This window comes from Heloderma suspectum, chromosome 1, assembly GCF_057233095.1.
Source record: "Heloderma suspectum isolate Gila_16-S chromosome 1, 16-S_ref, whole genome shotgun sequence".
Lineage (NCBI taxonomy): Eukaryota > Metazoa > Chordata > Lepidosauria > Squamata > Helodermatidae > Heloderma > Heloderma suspectum.
The window spans coordinates 35795592-35808952 of record NC_139458.1 but is presented as its reverse complement, the minus strand read 5'-3'; the positions used below and the strand labels follow the sequence as shown (position 1 = coordinate 35808952).

Here is a 13361-nt window from a genome sequence, read left to right as displayed (position 1 = left end):
CCAAAGGAGACTGGACATTTCAAATAAGGAGTTCAAATTACACAATTTTTTTCAGTAAGAATTTGGAGAACATATTGGTTAAAATCCTTTCCAGGCCGTATTCATGTTCAAATGGGAATACAGAAAAATAATAGAATACAGAAAAACTAGGTTGGACCATTTCTGCTCATGTACTCAAAGGAAAAAACAACAACAACCCAAATTTATTCAGCACACAAACAATTTGAGAGTATATTTTTGGCCTAAAGGTTTTAGGTCAAGTGAGGGTCTAAAGAGGAGGTCCTTGTAAAATCATCACATGCAGTAAAAAAAACAAACCCTCTCATATGGATACTGTGGCCTTCACAATGGAGCTGGAAAATTCACAGCCTACTTCTGTGTTTGCATTTCTGCAACTTCTCATTATTAGTCAGACATCCCTTTGGAATTCCAAGTGAGTCACAGCCTCACCAAGAACAAACAGTTTAATGCTACATGGGCCATGCAACATTATAGTGGCGTGTTCAACAAAGGCTCAGTTTTAAAAAGGAAACTGTCTACCACCATTCTCCAACTGTTGGCATTCGTTAAAGAAAAAGCCAGTGCTCAATTTCTTAAGCCTCTGTGGAAAAAGTAGATCTCTGAAAGTTTACGAATATACGAAGCTGCCTTTCATGGAGTCAAACCACTGGTCCATCAAACCCAGTACTGGTGACGCTGACTGGCAGTAGTTTGCCAGGGTGTGAGGCAGGGTTTTTTCCAGTTTTGCCTGGAGATGCCAGGAAACGAACCTGGGACTTTCTGCATGAAAAACTGTGTTCTACCACTAAGCTGCGGCCCTTACCAAATCAGCATCCAACTTTTAATTAATTGCTCTACTTCGATTGTGCTGACATAGATATTCACCCACTGCAACACTGATTCTGATCCATAAGAGACAAATAATAAAAACCAAACACTAAACTATACATTATAGCAATTTTATGGATTTTACCACTTTAGACTACAGGCAAGAAGTCCTCCCCCTTTTAAAATAGAAACCCTCACTAAGGCTGAAATCCTATAGCCATGTACCTGGGAGTAAGCCCCACTGAACTCAATGGAACTTTCTTCTGAGTAAAGATGGATTGCAATTAAATGTAGTAAACTGGCACAGAGAGAAAGTTTAGCAAACTATTCTTTCAGAATACTATGACCGGAGGTGAAGTGGTACAGGCCAGAATTCTACCATCTCAGCCTATCATCACCTCATTCTGCATAAGGTATACCATGGCTCTTAGAGACGTAATATTCTTAAAATTGTCACAGAGAAGAAACAGGATCACAGGCAGGCCTAAACAAACAAGTGACAACAGAATGAGTATTAATATAAAAGCACAAAAGCTATTTGTTCAAAGACTATATGAAATAGGAGCCAACTCATTGTGACCTGATTCATTTGCACTCCTGTGCTACTTATTTTCTAGCACCTGTCATCCAATTCTGTGCCAGAGACAAGGATTTACTCATACAACTCAACTCAAATGAATAAATTAAACCAATTTATAATAGCAATAACAAACCAAGCAACCAGAGGACAAGAATAAAATTTTCCATGTCTTGGAGCAAATGTCTAGGAATGGAAATTATTGCCAATTATATTTAATTCTGTCAAATAAAGGTCCTAACATTTCAAAATGACTCAATTACATGGAAGAGAACAAACTCAATAAAATGTAGCACCTATAAAAAAGGTAGTGGAAGCAACTGTCTTCTTACCACACAAAGATCAGTACAGGAGATCATCCACTTCAAGATAAGAGGCAGTATGAAACCAGTTTTAATCAATACTGCCTCTCTCCTGCAGTAATTATGTCACACCAAACTGGCACGTTCAGAACATGAAGACTGAAATCCTACTTGCTTACTCTACTAACAGCCTGCTTTGTGAGGGCCACTTCACACATTATGTAGCGCCAAATACATGCGGATGAAGAAATGTTGGCATGACCGCACAAGAGACTGGACTGTCTCTGCCTTAAAGCTTCAGATCCAAAGAGGGGCTGGGGGAGATTAAAATGGCTGCCCATAGCTCCTTTTCCTTCCCCTACTTAGACCCCTAACTCACAGCCAAGACACAGGAATCTTCTTCATCCTGCTGCATCCCTATCCTAATCCTAGCTCCACAGCACGGTACCTATACAATATACCCGTTTCACCTCATTTGTATTTTACATGTTTTGGTGCATACCTAAAACATTCTCCACCTATGTGTCCCTGTAAACACATAATGGGTTCAGTGGCCTCAGGCAGTCAGGATTAGGAGCCAGGTTTCCAGTGTTGGGCACCACACTACAGCAGCTTGTTGCATGGCACCAGTGCTGGGAACCAATCCTAGTGCAACTGACTGGTGGTAGTGCTGCACTAACAGGTGCCACTGATCCAACCCAATACTGCAGTAGTGCCTCATGCTGGCGCCTGTTCTATCCTGTCAAGAGGGCAATGGAGCCCCCTAGTGGGACCTCTATGTAACATTTTATGAGCCCTTCTAGTTTGCTGGAGGTGTTGGGAGGCTAATTTAACACCATGCCCACTTGAAACCATCAGTACTTACTCGCAGAAACATGTAATACTGCAGCCTAAAACTTTGGCATTCACAAATGCCCCAATGATGTATGTTTAAAAGAAATTAAAATCAAATGTATCCAAACAGGTAGGTTGCATTCATACCAAACACCCTGATGTTCAAAAACATTTCAATGCAACTGGTGCTTAGCAGTTACAGAGATTATCAGAAGCACAAACAGAGCAAACTAACACGCCTATCAGAAAGAGGAAATCAGTTTACAGAGTGAATGTTCGCAGGGCCCAGGAACGTGGTCACAGTATGGATTGGTTTCATAGGGCCAGACAAAGTTATCGGTTTTGGGATGAGGGTGAGGAGACTGAGGAGACATAAACAGGTGGAGAAGAGATTCTGTTCTTGAGAGAGGTGAAGATGTGGTGGAATCAGAAGCTAAAAAGTGAAAGAGAAAAATTATAAAGAAAATGCCAGGAACAGGAGTTAAGTGGATTTATGAATGCCAAGAAAGAGAAAGAAAAAAATTATACCGCCCATTTAACCACCACTAAATAGGGATGCAATAATTTCCCACTTTCTGGAATCACTGCAAAACTCTGTTTTCTTGCATGAAATAAAAATACATTAAAACGTTTACTGAGACTTTGGGACGGGGCATTCAACTAATTTCAATCAAATCAATTTATTTTGGAAGGGAAAATGGTTATTATGAAAACATAGGTAAGGCATGCTATTTGACATATGTAACAGAAATAGATGTGATAGAAATTAGTCCCTAAAACATGAATGCCTGAAGTTAATAAATATTCACCTAGGATAAAAAGGAAGCAATAACTGTCTAAGTAACCAGCATCAAGCTTTTATATATTTTATTTATATAATGACAGCAGACAAGAGGCCTGCTTCATCATCCTGCACTCAAGAGGAAGTATTGGTATCACCCAGGCAGCAAAGCAACCTGATGAATGTATTCAGGTCCAAGTGAACTACTGATTGTTCACACGTTACCTTTTGCACTGCTGAACAATATTAAAGGCAACTCATGTACTGTTTATTCTTTATCCTGCCCTTTCTCCCAGGAGCTTAAGGAGGCATACAAGAGATTATCCTATTTTATGTAAATAAGCTGGACAAGACTGTTACCTCAAAAGAACTCCAAGATCCTCCTATAATTCAAATTCTGTAATAGAGCTTGTCTCTCTTCTACCCCATACAAGCCATTCTGCTTGAAAAGTAGGTGGGAAACTTCACACAGCTGGTAGAGCATGAGTGGGCGAAGACAGCCTGGATTTACTGGGCTGCATACCATTGAAAACAGCTCTGCTTAACAACATTTTGCAGATGCTACAGCAGTGTGTGTGTGTGTGGGGGGGGGGGGATTCACCACCATTGCAGCTGTAGTATATATTTCTAAAAAGAAATGTATGCAATAATTTGAAAATCACGCGCCATCTATGACCTAGTTATAGACCCTCCCACTTCACCTCGTTTAGCAAAACAGGGAATCCCAGAACTGACAATGCAGGAGAATGTCTATTGTGCAATCAGACCACTGGTGGAGCAGCCAGTCGAGGACCAACCTTTACATCTGGTAATGTTTTTTGGGTGGACCCTCGACTTGCATCTCTAATACTGGGGTCTCAATGAAGGCTAGTACTTAAAGAGCAGACTTGCAGTTATCCACTCCTTGCTAAAAGGTGATCACCTAGGAATTCCTTTGTGGTGAGCAGCTTACCATAACCACAATTCAAGCTGCCCTATGATACAAAGGCATAGGTAGGCAGTTGATTTTTTTTTTTAAATTGTCCTACTCTGCAAGTCTGCCCTAAAACTAAACTAGCACCCTCTAGGCAAAGATGCAAAACTTCGGGATGAGATACATCACCCTTTGTAATATGGCTTCCAAAGTATGATCTGGCCTGGTTCTATCTGGATCTAGAATGGGACTGGTGGCTCCTAGAATCTGAATTTGCCTCCCTCATTGGCCTCTTGTGACAACAGATTGCTGGCTCAGTTCAAGATCTTTGGATATAACACACCTTTCCATGGGGTTGATTCCCCATTACTGTTGAGTCCACTTACTGCCTGCCTGCTCACTACTCGAGTATCAAAGACCGTATCTTTATCCAAAAGGGAAAAGACTCATGAAGCTGTCACGCTGAAAGCCACCCTGACTTTTAAAGCACGGCATGGCTCTGTATCAGCTAGCCTAGAGGAGATGGTTGGATCTGAATTTACTGCAAACCTCAACGTCCTCTTTCTTTGTAAGTGAGAGATGCAGATTTATAGTTAGGTGGATCAACAGTTGTTTCAAACATGTGTTGCCTGGACAGGGACAGGCAACATTCAGCAGGAGGGGAGGGAGTGGAAGAAGGAAGGAAGGAAGGAAGGAAGGATCGATCTTTGGTTAATGAAAGCGAGTATGAGAGGACAGTTAAGAGTAGGACTGGAAGAGCAGAGATCCAAGAGAAACAAATGCCGTGAGTGCTTCCAGACAGAGGGCTCCTCATGCTATGAGTCAGAAGGCACTGTGCAGCAATTCTGTCTTTTTTCCCTTAACTGATTTTCTGCGGTAAGGAAAAAGACAGAAGAAGTGATGTGAAAACATGGGAGGGTTACAAGTGGAAGACAATGTCGTTTGGACCCCCAGTAAAATTCTGTGAATAAGGCAGGGTGACCACAACATACTGGAAGCACTCTACTGGAAGTACTCCTAATCTCTGACCAAGACTGGAAATGATTGGGGGAGTGGCTGGGTAGTAGTGGTGGCTCCTGTTGAAGACAAAGTCAGCAGGTTAGTTCTTGCTTTAGAACATAAAGGGAGAAAGCGAAGCTTCCCACTGACACATCAACCTCCTGTCATCGACCAGAAGAATAAAAATCTTCTTCGTTGTCTCTGTGACTCACACATATGGGTTATGCGCCTGCGCAGAACAGTCATTTTGACATTCTAGAGTCCTGCCCACCTCCTCTGCACATGCTCCAGGTAGGGCTCCCACCTGCCTCTCAGTTCCTTTTCATCTGCCACAGTGACTAGCAGCATCTGGAATGTTCTCTTGCCTCATGGCAAAAATCTCTAAAAATCCTGCTGTCTCCCCCTGGGATGCTCTGCTCTGCTCTGCTCTTCACTTCCTTTCCTTTCCCTTCTCTTCCCTCCTCTCTCTTCCTTTCCTGTGTTCTCTGAGTTTTCTTCCTCTTTTCTTTATTGCCCCTCAGGACACAAGGCCTCCAAGGCCTTCTTCAAAAATTGTACTTGCTGTGGCAGGAAGATATTGTTGACTGATGGACACTTCAACTGCCTCCTCTGCCTTGGAGAGTCACACAAGGTGGACTCCTGTACCCACTGCCAGGACTTTACAAAGCAGCCCAGGAGAAAAAAGAATGGTATGCATCCATGCTCTGTTGTGGGAACAAGCTCTCAAGGCAGCAAACACAGCTGCACTGATCCCGCCTCTCCAAACTGCCTCTGCATCCATTCACAAGAAGTCAGCTCTGGTTTTCTCTCAGTTTCTTCAACACACCTTATCATGAAAAGCACTTCAGGGCAACTGCCCCGGTATTGGGAATACCAGACCTTGCTGTACCAACAGCTTCGGCCATCCCCTCAGGCCAACAACTCAGAACTGACCCTTTGGCACGGAACAGTTGACAGCAAACAGGTCAAACAGACTAAATCCTGAAATAAATGCTCCACTAACTCCCAGGCTTTGGACACCCCCACCCCCAGGAAAAAAATGGCTCATAGGATAGAGTCTGACAACAAACCCAAAACTACACCAGTTCCAAGTCAGCTGCCCTCAGTACAGATGGTGCCTCAAACTCTTATGTGATCACCAACACCGACACTACAGAAACTACAACTCCCATGGGACCATAACTTCCCAGACAATATCCAGTGTCTGGACTCAGTATCAAAGGGGGAATACAGGGAACGCTTTTCTGTGGAACCGTACTATCACCTCCCTCGAGACCATTCTCCACAGAAGCATAGATCCCCTAGATACTGACAGACCTCACCGGCTTCCTCAAGCATTTTTCTTCACCATTGTTACAATATGCCATGGAAGAGCCACCCACTTCTGTCAGCCTCCTCCTTATTCTTACAAGGACCACTCACCACTACAATGGCATCATTATTAGTACAAGGATAGAGACTCTGCATCACTAATCCCATCATCAGCGTTCTCATTCTCCCCACTTTCTAGAATGACCTAAAGCAACTTCTAACTGGGCAATACCATCTCATACTGTATCTAAACTGCCTGACACTCAGTTACAGGAAACTACCACAGTAACAAGCTTTACAGGTTTACCACTCAGTCTCCTCCCTCCTCTTCCAGCGAAGTGCTTTAGGGATGTGATCTTGAAAAAATCCTGGAACCATCAACTGCTACACAATCACTGATGACAGTGGAACTTAACCAACCACCATTAGCCCCTAACACAGAGACACCAGTTAATGACCCTTCTTTGGCACAGGACAACTATTGCTCAGACTCATCCTCCGCTTCATCCATACAGGTGTCAACTTCCTCTCCGGACATTGCCACAGGGGAACAAAACCCTCTCTTCCTATCGGATGACATCAGGCCATACGTGGAACAAATCTTCAGAATGGCAAAATATCTTGGAGTAAAGAATACCAATTACTATCCTGATGCTTCCACTGCTACTGCATGTAAGCAAGCAATCCTGGGCAAAGCCTTATACTCACCCACCTGTATCCAGAAAGACAGAAAAACCTATATAGGGTTCAGGAAGAGGACTGTTCCTTCATCTTCAGAAAACGCCAAACGCCAAACTCCGTAATCACAGAAGCATCCCAATCAAAGATGAAACAAAAGCCTCACTCTGGCCCAGTAGACTCAGAGGGGAAAAAATTAGGCGCATGGCAGCCTACCAACAGTTCTTTTGGGAAATAGCAGCAACTTTCTTCAACCGTCTCCTGGAAGGTATCAAAAACCTAGCAATGATATTCCAAGCTGAAGCCCATTAGCTTGCAGGAAAATTAATATAGCCTGCCACATGGCCAACTGCAGCTCCAAGGCCATTGCAGCTGCTATCTGTCTGAGACATGCCTGGTTCAGTACTGCAGGACTACACCAGGAGGCTAGATTTTCAATGGTGAAGGCCCTTTCAGCATATCTACGAATGATACCCTTGATCATGTCTACAAAATGAAAAAATCTGCCCGAAAGATGGGAATGGGATCCCAATCCTCATCGGCCTCTACCAACCAACCGTGGCCATACTGGCAACACCAACAGCTACCTTGGTGCCAATCTGACTCGGGTCCTAACCAAGCTCTTAAATAAGGTGCGTACTCCTCATTTCACTCCAGGAGACCCTTTCAGACCAAATAACACCAACCGACACGAGATAAAACCCTGCCAGATCTAATGTTGGCTTTGACTCCTACAGAGGAGCCTGACCACTGGCTCTCCTTCACATGAAGAGACTCAACCCTTTTCTTCCTGCCTGGAGGTCCATCACCACTGACAAATGGGAACTCTCTATCATCATCTGAGGCTATTCCATTGAATGTGATGACACCCCTCCTATGGGAGTCTTCTGCTCCACTCAGGTCCTAATGGAAGAAATAGCTTCCTTCTTGAGCAAGGGCACAACAGAAAAACTCCCCCTTGCTCAAAGACCACCGTTTTCTTCTCCAGTTATTTTACAGTCCCCCAAAAGGATGGGGGTTCTCGACCTATACTCAACCTTCGGGACTTCAATCATTACATCCAGCCAAAGAAATTCAGGATGACTACACTCTCATCCATTCTTCCCCTCCTGCATCAAGGAGACTGGTTCACAACCACAGATCTTTACAACGCTTACTTCCACATCTTCATAAACCCTGCTTCTTGCCCTTTTCTCAGATTCACCCTGGGCAACAAGCTCTTCCAGTTCAAGGTTGTCCCTTTCAACTTTGCCACAGCATCAAGAGTCTTTACAAAGCATATGGCAGTAGTGGTGGCACACCTGAGACTTCAAGAGTTCGTTGTCTTCCCATATAGAGACAACTGGCATTTTATAGCTTGCTCTTACCACCACCTCAGTGCCAACATCAACATAGCCCTTACACTTCTGGACTCTCTTGGCCTGCAGGTTAACAAAGAAAAATCCTGTTTCACCCCATCTCGAACTCGACAGTTCATAGGGGCACTTCTCAACTCCACTTGAACCCATGCCTGCTTACCCACAGACATAGTGGACACCCCCTGCATGGGAACTGAGGGCCACCCACTAATGCTGAGCAATCAGTTTTCAGTGCCTTCTTGGGCTCATGGCCTCCACCACCACAGTAACTCCATTAGCATGCCTCCATATGAGACCACTTCAGTCATGGTTCCTATGGATCTTCAACCCAGAAATGGACTCCAAGACTTGTATCCTGTCTCTTCCCGATTTGGTCTGACATCCTCTACACTGGTGGTCAGTCCTAACACACCTCCTAAGGGGGCTCAACTTCCGGACTCTCCGTCTGTTCCTGACAGTCACCACGGACACATCTCTTCATGGCTGGAGAGCACACTGTGGTTCATTCATGATCAAGGGATTGTGGACCCAATGGGAGGGAAGCTTGCACATCAATCAACTCAAGCTCCTTACTGTTGCCAAAGCCCCAAGGGCTCTTGAATCACACATTGCGATCCATCCATATTGCAATGGACAATACCATGGTGGTCTTCTATATAAACAAGCAGGGTGGGATGAGATCCCTTCACTTCCTATGACTTACTCTTACTCTCAATTTCTGGGACTGCTGTGTATGCAGCCACATTGCTCCCATCACCATACACCTCACAGGAATATCCAGCACTCTTGCAGATTCGCTCAGCGGGTCAGGAACTCCCCCACATGAGTGGGAGCTCTCTCTGACAGTAACAGTCAAACTCTTCAACATGTGGGGCATCATGATTATTGACCTCTTTGGTACCGCATGAAACAAAAATGGCAGTCCTTTTGCAGCAGACATGGTTACAACCCAGACTCTCAGGGAGACACTCTTCTTCTTCTTCTTCTTCTTCTTCTTCTTCTTCTCCTCCTCCTCCTCCTCCTCCTTCACTGGGGAGGCACCCTAACTTATGCATTCCCTCCTTTCCTTCTCATCATGAGTGGTAAACAAGATACAGGACAATGGGACTCACTGCATCTTGATAACCCCATGGTGGTTAAGACAAATGTGGTTTGCTACACTTGTCCTCCTATCCAACCACACCTTTCTCCATCTCTCCCTTCTCACACCCCCATGTTAAACGGTTCCTTAAAGGACTTGCCAACTTATACCCACCAGCCTCCCTGCCTGTCCCGGCTTGGGAGTCTGTCAGTGATACTGGCTCAAATGATGCCCAAGCCCTTTGAACCTACGGCTATGGCCAAACATAGGGTCCTCACTATAAAGGTGGCCTTCCTTGTTGCTATTACTTCGGCATGGAGAGTGAGCAAACTGTGTCCTCTAAGGCATGACCAACCATTTATAATTTTTCATAGAGATAAAGTAGTGCTACACCTGGACTGCTCCTCTCTTCCAAACATTGTCTCACACAACCCTCCTAACCCACCCTCCTCCTCGCTTCAATGCCTCACCTTCTTTTATTCCTCTGTTGCGGCAGATTCAGAACTGAGAGGCAGACAGGAGCTACACTCATAGTATGCACAGAGGAGGTGGGTGGGACTCCTGCCTAAAACTCTGTTTAGCTCTAATATGTGCCAAATGGCTGTTCTGCACAGGTGCATAACACATATGTGTGAATTCATAGATGACTACTCAGGGAACCACAGTTACAGGTAAGAAACATATCTTCATTTATGACAGACATGTTGTGTAAGATCACCTAGATTTAAATCTGCTCAAATAATAACATTCCTGTATTTTAATTATGGCATTTTTGACATGCATACAAAAGACAGATATTTGACATATTGATTATTCCAATATAATCGCTATAGAATCAACTTCTTTCTTAAAATCTGTAACATAAAATGCACTACTTTCTATACTTTAATTTTGAGCACTCAAACTTCAGAATGTATTTAATTTAGTCTGAATCATTTAAAAAGAATAGCAGTGACATTTTTTAGTCCTGAACTCTCCTATGTTTGTTTAAACAGATATTGAATAATTCAACTTCTATTTACACAGAAATGTACTGTAAGAAGGTGTCATACTTTGAACCAGATTTTCTATAGCTCTATGCAGATGACATAGCACCTAAGCACAGAAGTGGGACAGCTCCCTGACACCTCCCAGTTCCCACCTTAAGGTGTGCCTGAGATTTGCACACTGGCCACCAAATAAGGGAGCAAAATGTAAAGACCATTAACTAAATGTGAAATTCAATGCATGGGTATCATACAGATCCAGAGGATCGATGAGCTAGTGTGATCCTGATTCACCTACTGTATATAAACATTATATTGTCTGAAAACGACTAGTATTGAAGCCTGTCTAAATAAGAACCCATCTATATAGCAATGTGAATGCTACAATTCTGACATTAGACTGAGAAGCATGCACCACCACCACAGAAATTATTAAAAAGGAAGAAAGAAAAGCAAAATAGTTGTGAATTATAAATATTAAGCATTTTCATACACAACTAAGAACTCTGAATTTCTTTTCTTTCTATGTTTTATCTTTAATAAGAAAGAACTTTACTCTTTTGCCACTATGGTTACACTGGTTTGGATCATCATTATAGGCTAAACAAGCCATAGTGGCTTGTTTAAGCCATGGTGTGTGCCAGTGCAGGCCCAGCATGATTTGTGTAACCAGCCTACCCAGCCACGGCTTGTTGTGTCATCCAAACCTGGGCAGTATGGCTTGTTTGAGGGGGAAACAACCCTCAAATAACCCATTGAGTTGAAGGTGGTTTCCCCCTCAAACAAGCCATACCACCTGGGTTTGGACAATATGATAAGCCGTGGCCAGGCAGGTGATTATGCAAATTGCGCCCAGCACACACCGGCTATAATGGACAAGCGAACTGGCTCAATGTTTGTTTAAGAACTTATAAAGTAGTTTTATATTCCAGTGAAAACAGACGGACAGAAGAGAGTGATTACACAGAGAGATTAAGGAACAATATGGGTAAGTTATGCAATTTATTTTTGCCCTGTGCTCAAAGACAGGTTTATTTTCTGATATGCTATACAATAATTTTTTTGTTTAATCTATCTTCATTGTGTTATGAGACAGTCCCTGAACTGAAGTATGCTTTCAATTATCTAGTAGAAACAACCACACATAAAGCAGAAGTTATTCAGTAGATGGCTACCCATTTATCATGAGTGAAAGGGCTTATATGCTTTTGACAGCACAATCCTATGCATGTCTATTGAGCAGCCCCATTCAGATCAGTGGGGCTTACTCCCAGATAAATGTGTATAGGACTGAAATCTTAATTTTGTAAAAAAAAATATAGAAACTATGTTCTTATGTATTATTTAGAAAAGACACAGTGTACCAAACCTCCTGCAGAAGGGCTTTCAGGCAATGAATGGGGCTTCCCCCTCATTTAAAAAAGAGGTTGTGATCTTATGTATGAGATACATAGATTTTAAACGCCTGTTTCCCATATTCACACTTTATATTTTAGGTGCATACTTCACACAGTTTTCTGGATTATGGTCTTTTGGTCTTCAGCATATACGGATGTTTATGTGAACCACAAGGGAGGACAAAAATACAAGACCATAGAGTAGTCCCTAGAGCAGCTGCCTGTTGCACTTAAGCTTGTATTTCATAGGCACAAATTTAATGTCCTTACACATATTTTGTACTGGTAAGGGATAACAAAACATAAATTTAAAAGTAAAAAATACTCCAAGCACTCAGAGGTACTGAGAGACAAGTCTCACCTTTAGATATTAAGGATCCCATTTTCTATTCCCTCATCATCACCCACTTATTTATTTATTTATTTATTTATTTATTACTGTGGATAGGTTGGTTGTGCCTTGAATCTATGCCAAGTTAATTAGATGGCCACTTCACTGAGGCAAGAATGTTTTGCTGGACGTATAGAACATGTGCTGGATTTCCAGGAAATCAAAGGCAAGTGCTGTAGATTGGGAGTTTCAGTAGGGTAGGAAATATCTAGGTACAGAGAAAGGGAACCTAGAAGTGGATGGAAAGCACCTCTTTGGAGTACCATAGATCGAGTATGAAGCACTTCATTTGGAACATAAGAACAGCTATATTGGATTCATTAGATTTGTCCAGCAGACGCTTAATGATACAGCTAGCTCTGGGTTTGCTTCCTACCAAGCCCCCATTGACAGGTAAAATGGTGTTCCCCATGAAATGACCTTCCCCTCACTAACTCACTCACTAACTATTTATGTGTATTCCTACAGGAAATGAACAATCCAGCAAGTTTTAGTCAGACTTTGTAAAAAAATAATAAATAAATATACAACAGCAGTTTCAGGCTACAAATGGGATGTTTCTAAAAACCTTTAAATTACAGTGAAACTGTTCCTATCCTACTTCAAGTGTTTTGATTGGTCTAGAATCTAGACTTAAGATTATAGTATCTAACAGACAATACATAATGTCTCTGACACTTTATTGTTGTAGACACTGATCCTCACCTGTTTCAGGGTCACTGAAGTCTGGCAAAGTAATTGTATTAAGCTGTCGCCTGTCAGCAATGGCTCTGTCTAACAAACTGCTGCCCCGTCCAGAATCACTATAGAAAACAATGCAAGGCATTAGTCATATAAAGCTTTGAAAGTAAACAGTGATGTTTAAATTACATCATAGCTCTTAGTATACACAGATCAGTGCTATGCGTCATTTATCTACTGAAAG

The 13361-nt window shown here is 42.7% G+C and overlaps 1 protein-coding gene across 4 annotated transcripts in view; it reads right to left on the bottom strand.

The window, feature by feature from the left end:
- TTC7B (tetratricopeptide repeat domain 7B) overlaps nucleotides 1-13361 on the bottom strand; it is a 157967-nt gene that overhangs the window by 45837 nt on the left and 98769 nt on the right. For 3 of the 4 annotated variants that reach the window (XM_084840811.1, XM_084840820.1, XM_084840827.1), the window contains one exon: nucleotides 13142-13239. In XM_084840811.1, coding sequence (XP_084696937.1) covers nucleotides 13142-13239 — 98 coding nt within the window. Of the gene's footprint in view, nucleotides 1-2806; nucleotides 2975-13141; nucleotides 13240-13361 lie in introns of all 4 variants that reach the window. The other variant, XM_084840837.1, reaches the window with a different exon arrangement.